The sequence below is a fragment of the Pteropus medius genome, unplaced genomic scaffold, assembly GCF_902729225.1.
Source record: "Pteropus medius unplaced genomic scaffold, Ma_sr-lr_union100, whole genome shotgun sequence".
NCBI lineage: Eukaryota > Metazoa > Chordata > Mammalia > Chiroptera > Pteropodidae > Pteropus > Pteropus medius.
In genome coordinates this window covers 6,492,759-6,518,824 of record NW_024353908.1, presented here as the reverse complement: position 1 = coordinate 6,518,824, position 26,066 = coordinate 6,492,759, and the positions used below count along the sequence as shown (strand labels likewise).

The following is a 26,066-nucleotide window of genomic DNA, read 5'->3' as shown; positions in this document are numbered from 1 at the left end:
TCTCAGAAATGTCTTTGGAAGCCACATGACACAGGTTTCTTCCACACAAAAGAAGACAATCAGAGGCATGTGGCAAGAGAGAGTTAGCCTAAAGATCGTTTCTAACATGTCATCTTTTAAACTACGTCTGATGTAAAACAAATATCAGACAGATCCTTTTAAAACACACACGATGCTGAAATATGGCGGTTTCAAAAATATGTACGCACATCTTTGATACTTCTTCCTTCATTAAAGTAGAGATTAATTCCCTCCTCTTTGAGTGTGGACTAGACTTGGTGGTTCACTTAGAATGAACAGAAGATGGCAGAAGCTATGGTGTGTCAGAGATTAGGGTATGTAAAGGCTAAGTCCTCCATCTTGGGGCATGCTCTCCCTCTCCCTGCCCCCCCCGCTTTTAAGCCACTGTGCTCTAGGGGAAGCTGGCTGCCATGCTGTAAGCAGCACTAGGGAGAGGCCCACATGGCAAAAAAATGACATCTCTGGCCAATCGCCAGAGAGAAACTGAAACTTATGTGAAGATTAATTAACAGAAACCTCATTTAAATTGGAGTTGGAAGGGCCTGAAGTGGGAACTCTTATGTGCTACTCACTGTCAATTACTCCAAACAGGAAGACAGTACTTTCCATCTTCAAGAGGAAGATGTTTAGTACTCTCCTACTCCAACAGTAAGAAGGAGGAATTTCTCACTTAAGAACCTACTCAACCAATGAAAGACTTACAACTCATCCAATGAAAAGCCACTATACTTCGAATTCCTAGTTTCCTCCAATAGGCTCTTTGTTTACAACGGCGCCTCTAAACTCCCTGTTTCCTCTATAAAATAATGTTCCTCTCCTTTGTCCTCTAGGCTTGGGCATGGTTCACTTTTAGACTGCATGTCCTTAATTGCAATTCCTTGTTATTTCCAAATAAACCCATTTTTCTGGAGAAATAGCGAGCTATTTGTTTAAGGTTAACACTTATGAGTGAGCTTAGAAGCAGATTCTCCAAGCCCAGTTAAATCTAGAGATGGCTACAGCCCTTGTTAACGACTGGACTGTGATTTTGTGAGAGCCTCTGAGCTGCAATCACCCAGCTCAGCTGCCTCCAAATCCTGATCATCAGAAACTTTGTGAGATAATGAACATTTGTTGTTTTAAGCTGCTAAATTTTGGAGCAATTTGTTACACAGCAATAGATAATAAACACACATATATTCTACAGTATATTTTAGAAAACGTGTTACATGGCAATAAATAACTAATACAAACACACACTAGGAAACTACCAAGTGGAATCAGATATCAAAATGTACTAGGAATCAAAATGCCCACTAGGAAATAGGAACTCCTATTGCAAAACTCTATTACGGCAGTTGCTGCATTGCAGACCGCAGAATGCCATACAAAAGTATGCTAGATTATTGCCCTGAAGGGTTTGCTTAGGATGAACATTTGACCTCAAAAATTAACATTATATAAGAGTATTCTATGTGACTTGTGATACTGTGATTTATAATACATATATTTGGTCTTCATCTCCATTTCTGGCACAGAGCTTCTAAAACCCTTGGGATTTCCTAAATGATGAGACCCACAAAGACATCTTTTGTTGTTAATGAGGTAGCTTTTGGACCACCTCAAAGTTGGGGGCTGGTTTCCAGAATCAACCATGTGATTAGAGAGTTGGAACTTTCTCTCCCTGGAATTGGGTACTCAGAACCTTAGACTATAAAGGAGTAGCATGAAAGTTCTGGGGGGATGATAGAACAGTTCTGTATCCTGACTGTGGTAGTGGTTACATGCACCTAGACATGTGGTATAAATTTCATAGAATTACACATCCAAAAAAGAAAAAATGAGAGTATATAAGCACTGATGAAATCCAAATGTACGAATGTCAATTTCCTGTTTTTGATCATTGTGCTATGGTTACGTAAGATGTGGTCATTAAAGGAAACTATGAGTCTAAAATTATTTTTAAATCAAAAGTTTTTTAAATTATCCTAATTCATTAATTTCTAGAGATGATAAATTTCTTCATAGACTATAAAACTAGTTTAATATTTAAAATGTTTTAAATCAAAATGTATTCCTCAATTTATATAAAGTTCAAAAAGCTAATCACTGGTGTTGAAAGTCGGGATAGGATTTGCCTTTGGAGAAGAGGATGGGGGTTGTGACCAGGAGAGTGTCTGGGGTGATAATGATGGTGTATTTTTGACCTGGGTAAATATTATACAGGTAGGTTCACTCTTTCATAACACAAACTTTATACTTCTCTATATGTTTGTGATATAATTAGATAAATGTATACTTCTTTAAAAAAATGTATTTCCCAAAACACATGCAGCAATTATTAGAAGTTAATAAAAATTCACTTTTGAACTTATTTTTTCTTTCATTAGCAAACAGTAAGTACTATATATAGTTCCTAATATTTTATGAACATATATTTGATTCATAAATAACTGACAGATTCACTCTGTAGCCATCACTTCCCGAAAGCTCATGCCAAATTATCTACGAATGAAGTAACATTTTCCATTTGAAAATTACTACCCGCATCTGCAAGAACCAGAAATGAAGGCAAATATTTTAGAAACATATATTTTTTAAAAATCTCACCAAGACTGCAGAGGGCTCTTTCGCTGACCTTCAGACATCAACGTACGAATGTCAAGTTTACAGTGTCCTCCAATTTCACCATCCTGGAAAAAATCTTCCTTAAATCTGGTGAGTAACAAAATATTAAATTGAGTTCAGAAATTTTTTCATGACTCAAGCATATTGATTGTAACCAAGGTAGTTTCTCAATTTCCAAAATCAGTTTTTCATCAGAATTTAACTTTCTAATAGAATGATTCAAACACATACAAAAGTAGCAGAATGATAGAGGTACATGATGGACTCATAATCCAGCTTATGATCAACTCATGGCCAATTGGGGTCTTCTATCCCCCAACCATTTCCAACCTCATCACCACATTATCTAAAGCATATTGCTGGGCCTGAAAATATTTCAGAATTTCCATTAGATTTAGTATCAGTCACTTAAATACCTGTCACGGTTTCTCTCGATGTTTCTTAAATCAAGATAGAGATTGGCTGCTCTGCAATACTGAAGATAACGAGAACATACCAGACTTGAGTCATTCTGAAATAAGGTTAAGAAAAAGAAAAAAAATAACTCTGAGTATTAACATTTCGAGGACATACCCAAACTTGCTGGACATGCTGACTATATGTACACCTTCAGGTTGAAACCACACAATGTGATGAGGAAAGCTTCCCAAAGACTGCTTCTGTTTAAGGATTTTTCCCCATCCCAAGCAGACTTTAGCCAAGCATAGCTTTGCCAATTTCACGCTTTTAGGTGACTACAAAGAACTTCGAAATGTTCTATTTATATCACCTCAAATTCTAAAGACAAGAGCTGTATGCGTGGTTCAGTCCCCACCCCCAACCCCCAAAAAAGGCACTCAGAGCCATCACTATCCCACCTTTGTAAAAAAGCATTTGGGGGTGTGGGAGGGGAGAACATTTTGAAAAAGCCAAATGAAACAAGGAAGAATACATACATGAGACAAGGCTGACAGAGCAGTATGCCAGCTACAAAATGTGTGGGGCCCCTGTCTGAACAGCAACACAAGGAAATGTTTTCGAAATCACTGAAATAAATGAGTTTAAGAGTCAACTACCAGAGCCTGTTTCTATTTCTACCAATCTGGTTTGTATTGAGAGAGGGACAGTTCCAAAAACTTTTGTCTGATCTGGATTTTATTTATAGATAGATTTAAATACCATTTCACTATTTCTCCTGTAATTCTCAATGAACACAGGCTTTAATCTTGACCTGCATGGTATTTTGGAATCCATGGTTGCTAAGGGATCATATTCTAATAGCACAAAACATAGGCAGACAGATCTTGGCCAGGAAAACATTCTACAAACTGCCTTGGAAGAGGTGTGCCAGGTAAAGCAGTGGCTCCTCCTTTGCCCTTTCCACATAAACAGCTAGACACCAGCCAGAGGATATAACATATATGAAATAGCATCGGTTAAAGGCACCCTGCAGCAGTGAGGGTTAATGTTTTGCTTCCTCAATAGAACTGCTTAATCCACTGCTTAATCCACCTTGTGAGAACTGCTCAAAGTTCTATTAGGTGATATCCTCCAAAAGTGCTATAGAGCATGTATTTAGTTTTTTGTTTTTTGTTTTTTTTTAATGCAAGTGCATTAATTTTTTTTTTTCTGGATTGCCTGGAGATAATGGAGACTCTGAGATTTCAGAAACTCCACCAGGGTTCAAAAACATTGGGAGATAACAGATCCTAGTCATAAGTGCTTAAAACTCCATGGACCTTTAAAAACACTGAGCTCTTTGCTAGGAGCCAGGCCCTGCACTGAGCATTTTTATATTCAGAATCTTATTTCATGTTAACCACAATCTATGAAATAGGCATGGCTTAAGAGCAGAAGAAATTGAAACACAGACAGGTTGGGCGCCTTGTCCAAGATTCAGGATTTGAACTCTGGAATGTGGAGCTTGCTCTTCTATGAACTACCCCAAAACTGCCTCTAGATAACATGTTTGTATTACCAACTGAGTGCAATGTGGCGCAGTTGACAGCAAACAGAAAAAACCTGCATTTTAATTCTAGATGTACAACTAACTCTATGTAGTAGCTATGTGGTCTTGAAGAAGTTGCTTGACTTTTCTGAGGACCCTGTCTTCTCTGGTCAAGTGGCATTCGTAATACCTGCCCTGCCTATTTTCTATCCTTGTGAGAACTGAACTAACTAACACATAGGACAGCTTTCTGCAAACTGTAAAGTTCTAAACAAACAAAGAGCAGTACGGTGGGGGTATATCATCTGTCCCAAACTACTTGCAAGGGGAATTTGGAAAGATGAAACTGTCTTCTTTAGCACAGATTGGGGGAAAAATTCTAAACCTAGTGATATTTTAACTGTCTCAAAATATGGTCACCTGATGTATGTGTGAAAACGAGGACATGGTTCCCATCTGACACAGAACCACCTGTGTTTGGAAGTTAAATAAAAGTCCAAGCCAATAAATACATGAGAGTGAGGGAGCCCTTCACAGCACCATCTACTTTGTGTTTATATTACGAGCTAAACATTACAAGTATTTTAAAATAAACATGCTTGGATACTAAGAGGCTAAACACCCACCATTTCCTTAGGCTGACAGAGCACATGAAGTTCCTCCAGCCGCTCTCCAGCATATCCGAAGTCAGCTTGTTTCCAGAATATGTCCTGGGCTGATTCCAGGGTATCTGTCCTATTTGTAAACAAAGAGATTCTGTGACTTTTTTCTTTTTACTTTTCTGAACCTTGAATTTTCTTTCTAAAGGTTAAATTGCCAGAAATTTACCATTGATTTTAAGTACACTATCATAATTTTCCTAAAACTATCTCTTGCTATCTGAAGTTACCAAAATAAGTTTTAATAGACTTACTCCCTTATAATAAAAATACAGAACAGAAATGTATGAAGTTAGGGTCATCTGGAACTAAAGAGACTGAACTGTTGATTACTATAGTTTTCTTAATCCATTAACCTTGCAATGTATTAGAAATACTAATTAAACTTAACTCTCCTTCAGAATCAAGAGGAAACCATCGATTTATTTTCTTAGTGTTTGTTGGGGGAAAGTATTTTCTGTGATCTACTCTGTTTTCTCCCTCTGGCAGAAGAAATGACAGATATTCCTGGGGGGCGGGGGGTGGGAGAGGCGTTAGTCAAGTTGAATCCATGACTTTGTAAACAAATTAATATCATAATGAATTACTACCTAAAACCAAAAAAGCCTCGATAGGAATTGGAGCATCAGCAAATACTGCAGAGAAAGATGACTTAAAGGGGAGAAGTTATTCCATCTGGAAACTTACCATCCCATGTCGACATAGGTGCAAACAGGGTAACCAAACCTGAACTCTGGTTTGCAGGATTTCTCATAACCCCAGCAATACTTTAGATTTTTTAAGTGTTTCTAGAACATAAAATATGTACATTTAGACTGGCCTCCCTTCTGACATTGAGAGAGGACTCTTAGGTTTCTCCATGAAGAAAACAAAGCTTTATAGAACTTTTGCTTTTATGTTTGACAATGCATATTCATTTCATAAAAATAACGAGTAAATTCTAAGAATAGTAGTTTTAACGTTCTTAACAACAATTATCTTTAATCACCACCACTCCCAACATCATCAGTCAGGATCAGCAGACCCCACAAGACATGAAGAGCTCTGCAATCCTGGGGGGGACACAGCAGCTGCTGTGGGCCAGGGAACTTTGAATGCTCTTCTGCAATGCCGGGGAGCAATGCTAGTCTGAATCCCAGGTCTGCTTCACCACAAGCTTCCTGTGCCAGCGCCATGGGAAAGGAAGTTCCTCACAATGCTCAGCTTTGATCTGTAAGGCCTCAGGAGATGTCTTAATTAGCTCCAACTTGAGGCCTTTCCAACAACTCAGAAAACAGAAGTCACAGTAACAGTCTTAATTAAGTGCATTTAAAAAAAGAGGTGTGAAATTCTTATGTTACTTTTAACTAGATATCTTTTTCTGCAAAAAAAAAGAATTAATTTGATTCATTTATAGAGTATACAAATAATATTTATTTTACTAGCAATTTAGATTTTAAATCTCACTTCTATGACTGGGACATAATTTTAAACAAAGTTTAGTCACTCAGGAGTGTGAGATCAAATTCAATGAATGACTCCCATTACAACCAAAGGATAGAATTCTACCTTCAAGTTCAAGTTATAAGTCAGAACTATTAAGTTAGCCTAAATCGCATACTTTTAAAAATAAATAAGAGAAGAAATAATATTTACCTTATAAGGACAATGTGAGTCTTTTTCACAGACCGTGGCAATATGCCTATTATTATGCAAAAAGAAGGGAATGTGCTCTTCTGGCAAGCGGAGGCTGGCATAGTTAAATAGAGGTTCTCCTGGAATGCCATCAGCCTCAGGAGTGGCCTCATCTTGGCTGCTCAGTGGGACATCATGAAGGAGTATTCCAAAAACAAGAAGCATTAACATAGCAACCTCCCAACCTAGAGATCAAATTGAAAACATGTTCATTAAGACATATCCTTTAAAAATCAAAGGGGTCAAGGGCTAAGCATAATTACAATGAACTTTGCTACATTACCCACTATTGTTCCTTTATTCAGGAAATACTTATTGTGAACCTGTTATGTGCCAAGGCACTGTGTTAGGAGGTGGTAAAGTAAAGTTTCTTAACTTCCACTACTGGAAAGTCTTTTTATAAGTAAGGTTTATTGAGCTAAAAATGCTAGCCAGAAGAAAAACCGGTCTTGGGACATGGAGTATAAACCACCAGCAGCATGGCGAGGTAGCAAAGATAGCACATGCCCTGCCCCAGAATTTTGAAAGTGTTTTTATAAGTCACGTAGGGAGAAAGGGGAAGAAAAAGATAGCCTGAAAGAATTCACATGAGCTATAGACAAAGGGGTGGGAGAAGGTAAAGCCTCAGCTCTGGGATAGAAGAGTCTGCATAAAGAAATCTCACTCTTGTTGAGTGGCTATGGGCAGAAGTCTGGAAAGCCCAGGTGCAAGCACCCCCGGGGCGGGAGGTGGTGCTAATGGAGTTAGATGGTGCCTGGCTAAATAATCTTTGGAAACAACAACCTAGAAATTAAACCAAAACCCCAATGGGCATGTGAGAAGTCTTCTACTAGCTGGCCCACAGCCATTAACAAACAGTTCTGTCTCTCACAGTCTCAGCCCCTGTAATTTAATTTAGAACATCTCAGAATTTTTTTCTCTTTTCAGAGCTAAATATACAGGGGTGAACAAAACAAGAACGACCCCTGCTTTCATGGATCTTATAATCTAGTACAAGAGACATAAAGTAAATAAATAAACAATTTCAGATGGTAAGGGCTATGAATCAAATAAACCAGGGGATGGCAAACTTTTTCTGTAAAGAGCCAGATAGTAAATATTTTTGCAAGCCATACAGTCTTCTGTGACAACTACTCAACAGTGCTTTTGTGTGGAAAAGTAGTCACAGCCTCTGCTAAAGGAGTGGGAATGGCTGTGTTCTAATAAAATTTTATTTACAAAAATGGGAGGAAGGCCTTGATATGACCATTTGTGGATACCTGAAATAAAGGTAATATGATAGACAACATAGCATGGTGGTTAAGAACATGGACTTTAAAACTAGACGTACTAGGTTTGAATCCAGCTACAGCTTCTTAAATTGTACGACCCTGAGCAAGTCATTTAACTTTTCTGTACCTCAGCTTTTCCATCTGTAAAATGGAAATTATAATAAACCAATCCCATAGGGTTGTAGTGAGTTAAATATTAGTAAAGTATTTAGATGTATCTGGCACATTAACCACTATGCAGGTGTTTATTAGATAAATGTTGAAAGCCATGTTGAATGGGGTGTGAGGTGCTAAATAACATTTGAGCTGAGACCTGAATGATGAGGAGCAGAGAGAATATGCCAGGTATTTGAAAAAAAGGAAGTGCAATGGCTCTGAGCAAGTTTGCATCCACTGAATAAAAAACTAATAATCACAATCAGTATGTGAGTATATACTACATGCCAGGTACTTTTTTAAGTACCAAGGATACAGCAACAAACATGCAGTCAAGAACTAAACTCCCTGCCCTTGTGAAGCTTACATTCAGGTGGGTATAATAACAATCTATGATAGGACTTAGACTTAGAAAACTTCAGGAGTGAAATTCAGGCAGTCTACCTCAAAGACCAGACCTTTAAACCCTCTCTGTCCTGCTTTAGAATTGCGAAAAGAGATAATGGCCACAGACCTTACTGTATTTCTAACTCACCCATAAGGATTAAATTTCTCAGACTAGATTTCTACTGTACATCACAGACAATAATCATGCCATTCTTGGTTCATTTTAGTGGTATCTTTTCTGTATTTTTTTTAAAGTGCTCTTTCCACGAGATGATAGAGCCATATTGCACATTAGCTGCTCCCCAGTAAGGTCTTCTGTCACTGGGGCATACTGGAAAACCCAACTTTCAAAAGCAATCTCCATTAACTATGGGCAATAGAGATGGAGCTTTTAGAAACAGACTGCTATGTTCCACCGAGCCTCAAGTTCCAAAGCCAACAGATCATAACCGAACAGTAGGGACACCAAGAGTATCCTTTCCCTTCTACAGTGGCAAATATAGTGGTTTTTCTTTTAGGTGTATCTAAAGAGTATATTGTTATCTGTTGTAAAAGTGAACTGAATTAATCTTTTTGGTTAGGACTTTTATCAAACAGTAAGCCGACAGCAATTTTAAAAAATAAAAAAATACTTATTAATAGTAATGGTAACTTATAATAAAAATATTTACCTCTGTAATCCTCAGACCACCCAGAAGCTGTTGCACTGTTTCAGTTACATAAAACCTGTCAGAAATGAAACATATTACCTTGAAAAGATGTTAAAGTAGACTTTACCATCCAGGTGATATTCTGAATTAAAGGAAATATTAAGAGAAAAATAATTTACTGAAATAACCTATAAGCAAAGGGCCTGACATTTAGTGAGATAACCACTAAGCAGAAGGCCTGGCTCATGGTGCTTTCTTTACCTTAATGAATACCATACTGCTAAAAGTAAAGTTACAGGTACCATTTTCAACACAGTAACTTAGACCAGATTCTAATGGTAAGCAGGAAGGAGATGGTCCACTTTATAGAGGAATCAACTGGTACTGGCAGATAAAACATTCCTCGGAGCAAACAATTCACTAGATTCTCACTCTAGGAACCCTAATCACTGAATCAGAGCTACCTACCTGAGCCTTACTGCTGCTTGGGCCTCACACTTCAACAGGCAGGATGTCTCATTCTTTAACATCCTTCCCAGTAATAAAGCCATTGGTATGACTAAGTCCTGCCCTTTGGTTATCCAAGTCCATTGTCCTTAGCTCTAGCCATCACAACCAAATCCACTGATCCATGGAGGAGTGACGCTCAGCTTATGGGAAAAATCTAAAGACTCAGATCAGAAACCTGGTTTTTGCAGAGGACATGTACTCACTCGCATAAGCTAGCAAAGGGTGGCTGCTGGTGCATGAGAACTCACCCTCGGCAGAAAGCCCTTCTGGTGTTGAGTCCTCTTGCAAGGCCCCCAAAGAGGGATGGGCAATTCTCTAGCAGATGGAGCTTTAGCAGGTGAGCTACTTTTTCCTTCAGCGCAAAGCAGCTGCTCCCTCCACTTCTGTATCCCTTAACTGGATTTCCAGAGGCCTAAAGGTGGGAAAGAGAAAAGGGAAACTCTTGAAAGATGAGAAGTGAAACGCTGAGGCAGATAGGGACCACGCTGGGCGACATGTGGCAATGCTCTAACAGAGCTTGGGAAAGTTCGAAGAAGGCAGTGGACAAATGAAAAGCTAAACGAATTTGAGATTCACAGTGACTCATAAACGGCTCCCCACTGTGCCATAAGCCTCACGATAGGTACAAGGCTAGGGGATGAGAAAAGGCTTGGCTGCCTCAGATGACGAGGTGGAGGTCAGCCAACTCTGCTAGAACTTCAGACGGGTAACCAGCGCTGCGGAGTCAGCGGAGAGCACCCTCCGCCGCCACTTTGGGGCGCTGGGGTTCTCCACTCCCCGGCACCGCTTGGGGCTGCTTGGCAAACGTAGAGATCCCGGGGGCCGCCCACCACCCCACACCGCACCCCTACGCCTCTGGTCGCCCGCGCGCCTGGGTGGGTCCTGGGGGAGCGCCTCCGCCCGAGCCTGGGAAACCTGGCCAGCGCGGCGCAGGCCGGGAACGGGGATTCCTCCCCGCTACAGGCACCTCGAAGGGGCCGAGCGCCCGGGGCCCGGGAGGCCCAGCGCCGGCCCGCAGGCGGTGGGAAGGTGCTGGCGGAGCCGGAGGAGAGGCTGCAGCCCGCCGCGGAGCCGCGCCAGGAGCGGGCAGGACCGCCCGCTGCGTGCCTGGGCGAAAGAGGCGCGCACAGCCCGGCCACCGCGGGGAGGGGGCGGTGAAGGCTCCGCGGATTCCCGGGGCGAGTCCCACCTGGAGCCGGGGGAGTCAGGGCTCCGAAGGAGGAGGAGACGGCCGCTGCTCAGAAGGAGGGAGTCGTCATAACCGGCTACTGCCGCTCACCGGAAACCTGGGGCGCCAGAGCCTGCGCGGGGAGGCGGGCCCGAGCCTGCGGAGGGGGCGGCCGGAGGCCGAAGCCTGGGGCGACACCGGGCCAGCCAAGGGCTGGGCGCCCAGAGCCCCACGCGGGCGCGCTGGGAGGGGCTGGTGGGCACCATCTGCTGGCCCTGCGGCCGAGGTCGGGGCGGGAGCCTCCGCGCCAGCTGTCTCAGCAGAGCTAGAAAGAAAAGCGGCATCTAAAGAAGCTGGAGTGTCCTCTTTGGGAGAAAGCAATAAGGCTTAAAGGATCCTAAGATTAAAAAACCTGACTCTCCTCCATTCTGTTGCGTTTCATTGATGACGATTTTTACTGTTTTCTTAATTAGGGCAGAAGCTAGCTACCCTAACTTTCAAATCTGGGGCATTTTCTGATGATGAGGATCTTTGGCGTCCCCGCACATTACGTAGTAGTATACTTGACTCTCCCCTTACCTATCCGAAAACTCACCAAATTCAAGTGCTGCTCTGTGGAGTTTAATTTTTATCATTTTATTATTTTACAATTACTTGAAATCTAATTGTTTATTATTTTATCATAATTATTTGAACGCCCATCTCCTACACTGTCTTCTACTCTTGGCATCTCTATGAGAGCATACTAGAGTTAATCATTAAATACTGATTCAACTTGAACTGATTACATGGAGGTTGACACCATAAAATAAACTTATGCTCAGACACATAAAGTCACCAATATTAAGTAATGTGATCATAGGAAACGCAACAATTTATTTCCAAAGGCTTAAATGCTTTTAAAATAATGTTTTTTAGATGTTATTATGAGAATTGTACAAGTTCTGTTAGTAATAGGCATGAGTGTTATCTGGATTTAGGAATGTAATCTGGCTTTTTTTTTTTTTTCAAATAACGCAAAAACATAAAGTATTTGACATGCACCATTCGTTATTCTAAAGCACTTCACAGCATTAACCTACTTACTCTTTATGTAAAAGACTTTGCCTCTAAGGGAACTATTGCTCTATTATTTCATATTTTGCCCACCCCATACCAATAAAGACAGTGATTTTTAAACATGCTTTTTTCAGCTTACTTGCCACCGTCCTATTTTGGTCATGTACAGGAAATGTAGCTTTCCTGTTAGCTAATTCAAAATGAATTGTAGGCATTTAAAATAAATTTTCAAACAAGCTGGTTTGCCATTGAGTGGCGTGATATATATATTACATAAAATACATTTATATATTTTAAAAACATAATACATAAGAAAGGCTTATAAAAATAGAATAGCCTCATTGTAAGACTATACATGCCAACTAAATTGGTGTGACACCCACGTGGTGCTACTTTAAGGGGCACCTGTAGTCATTTAACCTGTAGTCATTCAGCCTTAGAGCAAACATGATGGGACTTTAAGAACATAAGACTGAGTTATGTATTATTGCAACAGCCATTCTCAACATATAATTTCCCCCCAAAAATCAGTCAATGTTAAGATTTAGTTTTAAACTTTCTTCAAATTGACATTACAATAAACTCAAATGTCTATTAATAGGAGACTGATTAATCAGAATAAACTACTGTATATCCACACAATCTAGAACTATGCAGGTGTGAAAAAGGATTGAGTAGTCTCTCTAGACACGGCAGGACATATTGAGTGGAAAAAGCATGGTGGAAAAAGGATGTGTACTATGCTGTCATTTATCTGAGAAAGGGAATATACATAGATGTAACAAAAAAACTTCTCTGAATCTACATTATATAGATGTGACTTTAGAATCATGTATTTTACATTATAAAACAAAATTAAAATTTTAAAAAGTAATCCTTTATCATTGAAAGTAAAATGAAAATAAATGAATCTACATGAATCAGCAGCATACCACAACAGAAGAATTATCCCAAGTGGCTTAGAACCGTAGTTTGTACATCTTGGTAGGACGTACCTCAGGACTAAAAGAATTACAAAAGAATCATAAATTGTTTTCAATAGCCAAATTCTTAGTGGCAGTGTTGGTTGGGATTAACCAAATGGAAGTGGTTAAGACGGCATCTTTCAAGCTGAAAATTTTAACATGTAATACAGATGTAAGCCTGATGAGGTTATATAAAAATCTTGTAGTTCTAAATTTCAATTACAGGTTCCAATATGAATTAACAATATATTTTATCTTTAAAAACAAACCTCCTCCATCATCCATTGAAAAGACCTATAAACAACCAACTCCATAGCAATGTCGACATAAGAAACATCCAAACCCATAGAGAATTTCTGAGTTGGAGCAAAAAATGATGATTCCTAGAAAGCAAAGTCTCAAATAAGAGTTTGCAGTTTCTTTTATGCATTTGGAATTAGGAGGGGATGTAAGGAAGATTACATAAAGGTAGGATAATGCAAGGCAGGGATTGGATTACAGGATAGTTAACAAGATTATGTGCTCTTGAAGATGGTTACGCCTTCTAAGGGTATTCTAGCATTTCAAAGGTGTATTAACCTAGATGCTCAAGAACAATGGACAAGGCTGGCTTAAAAACCTTCCACTAAACAAGTTATATAGGCCTGGGGTGGGACTACCCACCATGACCTGCCCAGTTAAGAATTTATGATTTATTACAACATCTCTATTTTGTCCATAGCAACAAGCTCCCCTTGCACTGAGACTGTGATTGCTACAAACCATTTCCCATTAAAAAGAACAGAGACTCCTAGAAACATGGGTAATTTGGGGTCTGGGGCAGCAAATGAACAAAATGAACCTGAAACATGTTGCATGTGGAGCAAGCAGGGAAGCCATCAAAGGCTATGAGAGTCCTATCAAAAAGACTTAGAAACCAATTTGAAAAGCATCCCTCTGGCCGAAGATAATTTCAAGCATCAATAAAAGTAACTGGAATGGATTGAAACACATATATATTAAATATTATATAAAAAAGATTCAACCAATCAACCAAATACAAAAGCCAAAAATCTCATTGTTCATCTCTGATGACAGAAGGAAACCCACTCTTATTGTGAAAACTGGTAAAAAAAAAAAAAAATTGAGCATATTTATCCTGTCTTTCCTAATGGAATTATGATGCAAGTAACCAAATAGCTGATGATTACTTGTTACTTATTACAGAAATATCCCACACTCAAATATGATAACCAAATCATATGGCTAATATTTGCTTCAAAATAGTGTGGATTGAGAAGAAATGCAAGTGAAAAATAAATAAAACAAAATGATCCACGAATTGTTGAACAGTTAAAGAATTTATGTTAATGACTATATGGAGATTCATAATCTGTTCTATTTGTGTAAATTTGAAATTTTATATAATCATAATTTGTACATTATATTAAAGTTTGTTAAATGTTAAGTTTGAGGCTCTTATATTGACATTTTGGATAGCTCATAAAGTGTTAGGCAGAATGCCGAACTATCAGCAAGATATAGTTTACTGATTCTCTGATATCTGAATGTTTAAACTGTAATTCAAAGGTATTAAAAGTCATAAGCAAATAAATTTTGACTAAAGTTTGACTCACGCTACAGTTGATCTATATGCTTATGATTAAACAGAAAAGCAGTAAGAGAAGTGCCGTATAGTTAATGGTTCAGAGCATGGACTCTGGAGCCAAACTGCACAAATCAGAATCCTAACTTTGCCACTTACTTGCCATATGACCTTAAGTAAGTTACTTAACCTTTATTCATTTTAAAAATGGAAATAATGACATCGACTTCAAAAGGTTGATTTGAAGGTTAAGTGTAGATATACAATCCCTTTTTCCAAATCCTTGGGACCATATGTGTTCCTGATTTTTTTTTTTATAGCATAGGATATGCACATTTACTACTTGACACCTTCAATGTACCCTGGATCAGAATTCCATAATCTCACACACTATTTTGCAGCAGAGGGTATGAGTACTCACACTAAGATAAAGCCTATAGATAACTCCATATCAGTGCAAGTCAGGCTTTACCATCAAAGCAGATTTGACAGCAAACTTATATAAGAAAAAAAAAAACATTTAGTTTTCAGAGCTTTCTAGATAAGGGATTATGATCTTATAAAAGTGAATTCCTTACACAGTAACAAAGTAAGCACTGTGTTTCCTATTATGACCATGACCGCAGATTTTTTTAAACAATATATATTTTTAAAAATTAAGATTATAATTTCAAGAGACAAATGGGCATGGCATTATATAAAACTGAAACACCTCTACCATTCTCTGCCCATCACTATGCATAAAAAAAAGTTTAATATTAAGCAAACAGAAAAACTTTCCATTCCCTCTGTTGACATAAGAATGTCCAAACCTATAGAAAAATTTTATAAGCGTTTATTAGAGTTTATTAGTGCCAAACTGAGGACATGCCCAGAATAAGAGCTCACTGGATTAAGAAAAAGGCAGTTTTGCAGTTCATTTTATACATTTAGAATCAAAGGAGAAACGTAAGAAAGGTTAAATGAAATCCACTGGTGATTGATCAAGGAGGTAGGAGAAAGCAAAGCAGAATGGGGGGAAATCTCTGGGATTGGATTAAAAGCAAAATGGAGAGATACATACTTTTTTTACATTGATGGGTATAGGATAGTTAATGTTTACAGTAAATAGAGATGGTAACAGGCAATAAGTTTACAATGAATTTACTTGCTGCTCCTACAAAGGTGGTTACACCTCTGAAGCTGGAAAAGATTACTCTGGCACTTCAAAGATATGTTAACCTAGATGCACAAGAACGATGTACACTTAGCATGATACTCTCACAATCCAACCATGTTGTCACTAATGGCTATATTTCATCATTTTTTATGGCTGAGTAGTATTTCATTGTATATATGTACCACATCTTCTTTAATCATCTGTTGAAGGACACTTAGGTTGTTTCCTTGTCTTGGTTATTGTGAATAATGCTGCAATGAACATAGGGGTACACATATCTTTATGAATAAGTGTTTTCAAATATTTGGGGTAAATACCCAGGATAGTGATTGCTGGGTCATACGGTAGCTCTATTAATTTAGAAACCTCCATATTGTTTTCCATAGTGGCTGTACCAATTTACATTCCCACCAGCAGTGAATGAGGTTTCTCTTTTCTCCACATCTTCAACACTTTTTGTCTTACTGATAATAGCCATTCTAACAGGTGTGAGGTGGTATCTCATTGTGGTTTTGATTTGCATTTCCCTTATAGCTAGTATTACGATTTCATTCATCTGTGGGATACAAGACACAAATTCAGACACAGACAACAGTGTGGTGGTTAATAAAAGAGAAGGGGGTGTCGAGAGGATGAAGAGGATAAATGGGGTCAATATATAGTGACGGGAGACTAAACTTTGGGTGGTGAGTACACATTGCAATATACAGATGGTATATAATAGACTTGTACACCTGAAACATGTTATTAAGCGATGTTTCCCCAATAAATTTAATTAAAAAGAAAAGAACAATGGACAGGGCTCACTTAAGGCAAAGATAAACCTTTCACTAAAGAAGGTATAGGTCTGGGGCATGACTACCCACCATGACCTACCCAGTTAGGAATTTATGATCACATCATTCATTCTGTGTGGTTACTTTCCAGTCACTGGGCTTGTTAAGCCTGCCGAGTAGCCCCCAGCTTGTCAGATTTTCTACATAGGTCCTTTTCATTCACACCTCTTAATATTATTTGAGGATTCTAAAATTAAATTTAGCTTACTAGAGAGTAGGGCAGTATGGGGAATAAATCCTGGACAGCACTAAGAGTAAATTCTCTGTATCACAATTCTGGATTACTGAAGCATTGGGGTTATTTTGTGTGTTGTTTGTTTTTTAAAAAGTATTTAAGAATTAAGACTTTTAAGACTATCTTAATACCGTTTAAGATTTTGAAAAGACACAAATCATCCTTAATTATCAGTCACAATAAGTAAATCTTAGAGTTATGTTTTCCGAAAATATATCTTCATTAGAAAAATGAAGCTTAATACTAGTGAGTCTTAAAACTCACAAAAAATTTGAGCTTATCCTCATTTTCTTAAAATATGAATTCCACAGTTACACGTTATATTATCCTCATAAAACAACACTATCTCCATTCATTGGTATTAACCACTTTAAATTATGTTAAAAATGAAATACATTATTACTATTTTAAAATCTTTATTAAAATCAGACCCATGCTTATTATTTACATTATCTTTCATTTAGAATTAAGAGATGTATAATATCAATTTAGTTTAAATCATACTTTCAGCCCTTTACAAAATATATAATTTAAAACTGAATAGGGAAAAATTTTTTAGTGAAAATAAAAAATTATAATACATTGGAACAAATGTATACATACTCAACAAAAAGTAAAACAAGATAAAATATATACAATCATTTTCAATTTTTTCTTGTGGCTATTTTCTAAATACTATAGATCATATACTTTTAATAAGTATTTGAATAAAACTTTCGATTAATGAAATCAAATGCCAATAGAGGGATCATGAGAAAACATTTTTCTTGAACATTCTTTTCACTTATTAATTACAAAAACTAATGTTTCTCTAGGTCAGAAATTATCCATATTTAGAATTTCTTAAATCACAATATAGATACATTTGATACATTCTCATGTGCTAAACTGTAAAACAGTAAGTTCTCAAAAAGAGAGGCAAAGAAAAAGGAAGAAATGTAGTCTCAATTTAGCTTCCCAAGAGAAGGATGCCTATTATCTGTGCTTAAATGTCCAGACATAGAACAACAGGGTTCATACCTCTTTTACTTTTTTCTTGGAATTGTTATAATTTGTAGTATCTTTGTTATCCTTCAAGAATGGAAACATCTACTGCAAACTATTCTCTTATCCATTAAAATATAAATATTACTTTATTAGAATATGGATAGAGAAGTTTTAATGATAAAGCAAAATATAGCAACCAATATTTATTATGTATTGTTATTAAGGGGAGTTTTTCAAGAAATTTATTCAGTACACTTCTCAACTTATAAATGTATCAACAGATCTAACTTTATAGTAAAATAAGATCACTGCGAATATCAGCTATTTGTTTGTGGATAAAGAACAATGTATGGTAATATGTAGCCAAAGACTAAATTAGCTGCTTGCCATTTTTAAATTAAATAAATTGAAAACACTTTAAAGTTTTAAGTTGTATTGATTTTATTTATGTTAATTAAGGTTAAGAGAAGAGAATGTTTAATATTATGAAATTGGAAGGTCTGAGTTTTATTTAAATCTTTTCTCTACAACTAAAGGTTTTTTTCCTAGCTAATGAATATTTTAAAAGAACAATTTAATAATGCCTAAACTTCTAGTTTCAAACACTTGACAGAATTTTGCAACTTGAGTTTCCTATATTTTCTAATTCTGTATATTTCTTATTGCCATTAGTCTTGTCATTTTTTTATTTAAAAAAAAAGTTATGGTGACAAAAAGCTATTACACTGATTTTTACCACTAAAATATAAAAAATTAATTTTCTAAATTTGGCTCACACTCAAAGAATATGTATTAATGCTACACATCAGAGATCCAGTGACAGAAATATTATCTGGAATACAAAAAGAACAAAAATGAGGTCACTTGAATTGCCCTGAAAAGCATCTGAATTCTTCAACATGGCTTACTTATAGCTATATTTCTAAGTTCTAGTGTTTAAAATTTAACAAAAAATTAAATGAAGGTTTTTATTTGCAAGTAAAGGCAGCTAAATGACTTTTAGTAATAAAATGTATTAAAATATTTCACAAGTCTAAAACATAGCCTGGTTAACTTTTGAACAAAATAACATTTGGAGAAAGACATAGCTATTTTTTAAAGCTATTCTGCACTATTTTTGTGTTTAAAGTTTCAAGGAAAAAACATGATAAATTACACAGAATTGCAAATGTCAAATTTAAAGTTAACTCCTATAATTTCTCATTTTGTCATGAATTTTCTGTAATATCAAACATTCATTTTTAATGTGTCAAAAATAAGGCTTTACAAAATGTGAATGATTAATTTTTAAAGAGAAAATTAGGTTAATAATTTTATTACTCCGATTCATTTTATAAGATAAATCATTTAAATGTTACTGATATCATCACAAGATCATTATTAGTAAAATTTTTCCATTATTCAATCATGCCTAGATAACTCTGAATAGCTACAGCTCTTTCCAGATAGGTAAAATTTGTATAGGCTTAATTGTAAAATCTGAGTGAAATAAACGTTCAGAGCAGAAAAATTTTTTAATTTAAATTATTTACCCTTTAAACCTCAGACAGTGTCAGTGCGATTTCTTAGTTCAAAATTTAATAACCAGAGGTTTAATAATTTTTTACTTGAACACTTATTGTCCATTTTCATGAGTTGTAATTAGAAATTAAGATTTAAGTGTGAAAAATTTCAAAGTTTCAATGTTAAAATCACTCATTAAATGTTCTCCATACATATAAACATATATAAATTATAGCTAGAATTAATTATTTATCTGTAATATAATATACGAACACCATTCTCCTTCCCTAACCATATTGATATAAGGGTAAAGTATTGTGCTATTCAAGGCAAAAAAAATGCTTTAAAAATAATTCTTTAAAGACAGTTTCAAAAATAAAGTTCAAATATTGCACAAAATAATTTAACTGCAAATATTGCTACTATATACTATAAAACTTTCAATTTTTGCACTCTAAAGTAAATTCCACTTTCAAATTCTGTAAGAGAATTTATTAGTAGTCTGCATTTAGCTATTAAATGTTTACATTCAGTTTGATGGGAATGTAATTTTCAGATGTTAACTAAGCCTTTGTCTTAAAAGTTCATCTATTTGAGTCTTATACATATTTTTTACATCTTCAAGATCTAATCGAAGTTCTTCTGCCTCTTCTGCTTTTTCTCCATACATCTGCAGAATAGTGTTGTATCTTTGATCCAAATCCTACAAAACATGTTTGTTTACAATTTGTAAAATAACTCTACAGAACATCTTAATTATATTTATATTATCATAAATGAGTCACCAAAAAAAACACATTATAATCTCAATAAAAGTATATAATCAATACAAATTAAACTCACATTTCAGTCTGTTGGGATAAATAGCAAATAAAGGAATAAAAAAAAAAAAGTCTATGGCCATGCCACCCTGAATGTGCCCGATCTCATCTGATCTCAGAAGCTAAGCAGGGTCGGGCCTGGTTAATACTTGAATGGGAGACCACCTAGGACTACCAGGTGCTATAGGCATTTAAAAAAGAAAATAAATAAATAAATAAATAAATAAATAAATAAATTTATTTATTTTAAAAGTCAAATGGCTATCAATCTTACTGTATTGTTCCACTAAGTATATAATTACCCAATATATAGTTTAATCAGTGTTTTCTCCCATTAATTTAAGCACATTTGATAAAATTTTAGTCTCTGGTTCGCTGTGGTTTAAGTATTCCCTGGCACTTATCTAATAGGAAAAGGTGAAAAAAATTTTTATATATGGCTTAACAGTGGCTATTAATACCGAATGTGCTATCTGACGTATACACAATTTCAATGTATAAAATAGTACTAAGATCATACAAAAGTGCAACATTATAAATGAGCCTTGGCCAAATAAAATTTAGCTATTTTCCTATGTGGGATTAAACATGATTGTGAAAAATACTTTGAATGTATAATATGACAACCAAGATAAATAATTCACCTTTAAAGTTCTTTACTCAAATACTAATATTCTAAATTTCAAAGAAATCATTAACACATATATGCATTTTATGTAAACTAAAAATATAAGTTTTAATGTAACTGGATTAAAACATCTTACGTTCATCTTTCAGTGAAGGATACTTACTCTTAGCTGAGTTCGAAGTTTGGGTATCTCCTTCACTTTCTCTTCAAGTTCATCATTTTGATTTGTTAATTTAACTAGCTCTTCAGCCATTATTGAGCGTGTTTTTTCTAGATTGCCAATTTCTAGCTGAGAAACATTACCAGAAATTTAAATCAAAATGTATCTTGTTTAATGCTCCCACTAATACAAAAATATCTGATGTGGTTTTTTTTTAAGAAATAAATATATCGACATATAACCACATATACTTTAGCTCTTTAAGTAAAATAGCAGCAAAAAAAGATTTCTTTTCCCATTTATGGGGTTTACTATGAAAGAGATAAAGAACTAAAGGAAATCCAATCATCTGAAATATGCAACCCTATATTTTTCTCTAATCTAAGGAAATAGCATATATTTTAGTTATTCTAAATTACTACAAAAACCCAGAGAAATAAAAACACAGTTTAATGTTAACTCCAGCTGTACAGATCATATTGACAGACTCTACTGTCACTACCAAAGAAGTTAATTTGGGCCCACAGGCACAGTATACAGGGCTACATAAACATAACAAGTATTAAGATTATTCTGATCTATTTTTTTCCAACTCAAGAATGTCTCATTTAATAGAGTAATATTTTCAACTTACTAAAGTCATACAATATGAATAGAAGAGGAAAGTTTTACTTCTGAGTGTATCAAGTTTAACACTGAACAGGTAAAACGTTTTAACATTTCTCACTACATTGTTTTTAAAAAGCAAAATGGGAGGATGCTCCCTTCTAACTCATGATGTTTCTTTTCCGGTGCACAATGTTAACAGTTCTAATCTCTCTCATGACCTTTACTCACTCACAAGGGGAGTTGGAGCAACATTTATGTGGTAAATCTGGGAAGAATAGAATGGGTATTTTCAGCTCAGCAACTTCTCTTTCTCAGTGTTTGAAAAAGCTGTCTGCAAAGAGCTCTTTGCTCCTAGATGCCTGAAAGTCCCACCTGGACAAGCTACAACATGCGGGGAGGCCTAATGTAGCCCAGCATTTCCTGTCACACAGTTATGTAAATCTCCCTAATTATGGCAATCAGTGAGCAGGTTCCCTTGGCTCTGATCTTTGGATAATTTCTCCAACTGCCTTTATCATTAATATATGTGATACATTTTGGGCTTCACATGCCACTTTTCCATTTTATTTCTCAATCTGCTTCAGGTGCTACTTATTGGGCATCAAAATTTCAGCTATTTCTGTAGCATATTTAATTTTTCCGATACCTGTAAATGAGTAATTTCTCCTTCCCTTAGTTTTAGCTGAGACTGGAGATTTTCAATAATGCTTGATCCTGCTCCCATCCTTACAGCATCATAAAGATTGCTTCCATTTGCTGATAGGGACATTGGTCCAAAAGAGTGATCATGAGGCTCATCCTATGTTAATTAAAGAAAGCCAGAGTAATTCAGTTATTATAGATTGTATTTCGTTATATGGTTAAAACAAAATGATTCAGTCAATTCTTGCTTTAATATTTCTATGACTTTCTCAAAGGCAGAAAATCATCTATATTTCCTCAATCAGTACTCTTTCACAAATTCAGATGAACTGCCTATGAAATGGCAAAGTCATGGTAATAGGCAAACTGCTATCTGCATAGTCTCTTCATTATTCACTTTAAGAACTAAGCATATGTAAGAAATAAAACATCACCTGAGACAGAAAAGATGTTTGTAGCCCTGCCATCTCAACTCCACTTATTGAACTTGAGCGTGACATTGTGGGAGTGCTAGAAACAGAAAATGGCTTCCGTTCCTAAGGAGTAAGAAAAATTCAGTTCTGATTAAAAAATAAAATGATAAATAAAAAAAGCAAGAAACTTTCCTAGGATTAATGACAGCAAAGACTCATTCTAATATCCTCATAAAATGTTACAGATATAATTTCTGAAGTCTTATCCAAGGCACAAAATTTAGTAATTTAAAAGTATAAATAGACTTGATCAAATCATCTGAGGACCCATGTATATTGCGACAACCTAATTTGGTTTATTTCTAATGGAATAAGAATGTTATTGAAACTATTACACGAACTGCTTCTTCTTATATAACATAACACCAATTACTATCTATTTCTTTAGAATAAGATTACTAATGAGTTTTACAAAACATTAAGTTTCCAGCTTATCCATTTTATTTTCAGTGTATTTTTTTAAATGCCAAATAAATTCAAAAGGGAATTTCAATGTGCATAGGTAGTTTTAACATATTATGCTATTGAGTATACGCCAATCCTTTAAATATAGGAAAACTCAATTTTAAAAATTACCTTTGTTCACCAGAAAAGAAGGGAACAACCAGTTTTACTCCCAAAGTGTCTATGGGCCAAATGAGAAGCACTAATTTCAGTAAGAAACTACAAAATTAATTTAAAAGGAAGTTCTGTAATTTAAATCCTAGAAATCACAGATCTCTGAATAAACTCAAATTACTTGGATCCACTCTGACCAGGACACTGCTTACACTACTAAAATTCATCACTCTGATCTTAGACAGAAGAAATGGTATTTATAAAGTATAACTAAAATTATAAAACAATCAATGATTAATCACAATAGCTACTAACTGGATACATCAAAAACAAAACAACAAGACAAAATTCAATACCTTTTCTTTTATTGCTTCTTGAGTAAAAATTGCTTTCTTCCTTTCTTGTTCAACTTTCATTTTCTCCATTTCTAACTGACTATTCAACAGTGTCTAATGGAGAGAGACATAGTTAGAGAATTCCTGTGATACTAAATCATCATCGTTAGTCAACCTCAAAGCTAGGAGCATAAAGTATATAGTCCTATTTGTTTTATTAAGAAAGATAAAGTTCCAAAAGCAGCAACCTCGCCCATTTCATTGTCATCTCATTAGTTCGCTACCATTCTCTAATAGAAGCCTTAAGAATTGAGCATACCTTTTCTTTCCTTGTCTCTTCAAGTGTTCTTACATATTCATCTTTTAGGTTTTCTAATTCAACCTGGTATCTATTAAGCCAGAGGAGAATGAAACAAAACAAAAAACATAATAGTACACACTATTAAAAACTAACTACTTTATTAACTCCAGTTAGATATTTAGTATCATTTTTATTATCAGCTTGATTTTCCAATTTTATTTTCCAGATCACTTGGGTTTTACTCAGAAGCCAGTCTAATACTTTTATATATTTTATATTGGTGTGTGACCATTCAGACATGTTCAGATTCTGCAAAAGCTAGTTAAGGGGTTCTGTGAAAATGTTTGCAAAAGTTCAGATATTTTACTTTATAAATCATTTTTACTTATTTTCTTAAAGTAAAATTTGCAAGGAAGAACTCAGAGGGTAAAAACACACTAATCACTGCCTTGATATAATTTCAGATAGACGGATATTATAGTTGTGTTTCCAATGAACCAGCACATTTGGAACACTGCTAAAACCCCTGTAATATGAAAATAACTCGAATGAGTGGTCTCCAAACTATTTTGTGGTTATAGACTTCTTTAAAAAATCTGATTAAAGCAATGAATCCTTTCTCTAGAAAATGAAAATACATACAGAACATGCCACACAATCTCAAGAATACATATAAGGTTCAATGAATCTCAGTACTATCTTGTTATAATATCCTATTTCTAATGACTGACTTAAAACACTAAAAGTATATATTTTCAGTTCTCAGTGCTACAAGGCTAAAAGCAGAAAACATGTTTTTAAGTGCTTTAAAATGTCACTAAGCTACCAAACACTGAAGAAATATGCTCACCTATTATTTTCATCTTCCAGTTTTCTTAGCCTATTTTTCTCTGATTCTACCTGGGCCTGAAATCTACTGTTTTCCTGTCTTAAGAGAGAATTCTGTGACTCTATGGAAGACATTTGAATTTTGTTGGCAAGGAGTTCTTCTGTAGCTGCACGTTCTCTTTCAACTGCTGCTGCCAGCAGGGTCTGAGATTCACCTGAATGGAGAATAAAAAGGAAAATCACATATACATATACCCAAGAGGCCAAGATACCATGTCAATTCTGACTTGAAAATTTTAATGATGTAGGCAGCCACACTTAATACTGTAACTACTTATTGCCTAAGACAGGACTGGCTACAGAGACTAAACCACCAATCTTAATTTATTCCTGTATTATCATTTTCCCCAAAGTATTTTAATTTGAAAGTGGAGTTATGTATTAAAAGTGCAGAGGATCAACAAATAGTGCTGGAGCAACTGGACATCCACAGGCCAAAAAAAAAAAAGACAAAAGAAAACCTTCAAAATAAACTTTATACCATTTATGAATATTAACTCAAAATGGATCATAAAGTTAAGTATAAAACAAAACTATAAAACTTTTATGAAAACAAATAGAATTTTCAGGATCTAGGGATAGGCAAAGAGTACTTAGATTTGAAACCAAAAACACGAGCCATAAAAAGAAAAACTGATATTCTCAGACAAGAAAAGCTAAAGAAGTTTATCATTACAAGCAATGTTAAAAGGACTTCTTTAAAAAGAAAAAATATATATATATGAAAATATTGCAAAAAAAATTCTCACTGACCAAAGCAAACATATAATAAAAGCAGTCAATCAACACTAACAAAGGTTAAAAGGCAAAAGTAGAAAGGTGATGCATAATTACAACAGTAAATTAAAAGATACACACAAACACACACGCAAAGTTAAAAATAATGACAAAAACATAAACACAGAGGGGTGAGTAAAAATGGTAATGATTTTAGAATGTGCTGAAACTTAAGCAACTATCAACTTAAAATAGACTGCTATAAACAAAGCCTGGTATATATGAAGCACATTGTAACTACAAACCGAAAATCTAAAAGACAAGAAATAAAGAAAAGGAATCCAACACCACAGAAAGGCATCAACATACAGGAAAGCAAGAGAATAAGAAAAGAACAGAGAAGAGCTACAAAAATAATCGGAAAACAATAAAATGGAATTAACTACACACCTATAAATACTTTGAATGTAAATGGATTAAATGCTCTAATTGAAAGATGAATGGATAAAGATGTAGTACATATATACAATGGAATATTACTCGGCCATAAAACAGAATGAAATCTTACCATTTGT

At 35.5% G+C, this 26,066-nt stretch overlaps 2 protein-coding genes and 1 pseudogene across 5 annotated transcripts in view; 1 reads left to right on the top strand and 2 right to left on the bottom strand.

The window, feature by feature from the left end:
- The window catches only part of EOGT (EGF domain specific O-linked N-acetylglucosamine transferase), a 37,643-nt gene extending 26,455 nt beyond the window's left edge, over window positions 1–11,188 (bottom strand). Inside the window, exons 1-8 of the mRNA XM_039851582.1 lie at window positions 11,052–11,188; window positions 10,111–10,274; window positions 9,374–9,428; window positions 6,850–7,073; window positions 5,902–6,002; window positions 5,182–5,290; window positions 3,045–3,139; window positions 2,611–2,715 (exon numbers count right to left, since the gene is read on the bottom strand). Coding sequence (XP_039707516.1) covers window positions 2,611–2,715; window positions 3,045–3,139; window positions 5,182–5,290; window positions 5,902–6,002; window positions 6,850–7,059 — 620 coding nt within the window. The 5' untranslated portion in view covers window positions 7,060–7,073; window positions 9,374–9,428; window positions 10,111–10,274; window positions 11,052–11,188. The remainder of the gene's footprint in view (window positions 1–2,610; window positions 2,716–3,044; window positions 3,140–5,181; window positions 5,291–5,901; window positions 6,003–6,849; window positions 7,074–9,373; window positions 9,429–10,110; window positions 10,275–11,051) is intronic.
- A 7,091-nt stretch (window positions 11,189–18,279) lies between these two features.
- Window positions 18,280–26,066, bottom strand: part of TMF1 (TATA element modulatory factor 1) — a 31,949-nt gene continuing 24,162 nt past the window's right edge. For all 4 annotated transcript variants that reach the window (XM_039851718.1, XM_039851719.1, XM_039851720.1 and 1 more), the window contains 7 exons: window positions 24,737–24,929; window positions 23,905–23,974; window positions 23,607–23,699; window positions 22,654–22,755; window positions 22,224–22,376; window positions 20,972–21,097; window positions 18,280–20,062 (listed from right to left, as the gene is read on the bottom strand). In XM_039851718.1, coding sequence (XP_039707652.1) covers window positions 19,919–20,062; window positions 20,972–21,097; window positions 22,224–22,376; window positions 22,654–22,755; window positions 23,607–23,699; window positions 23,905–23,974; window positions 24,737–24,929 — 881 coding nt within the window. In that variant the 3' untranslated portion in view covers window positions 18,280–19,918. The remainder of the gene's footprint in view (window positions 20,063–20,971; window positions 21,098–22,223; window positions 22,377–22,653; window positions 22,756–23,606; window positions 23,700–23,904; window positions 23,975–24,736; window positions 24,930–26,066) is intronic.
- Window positions 20,252–20,370, top strand: LOC120593816 (uncharacterized; annotated as a pseudogene).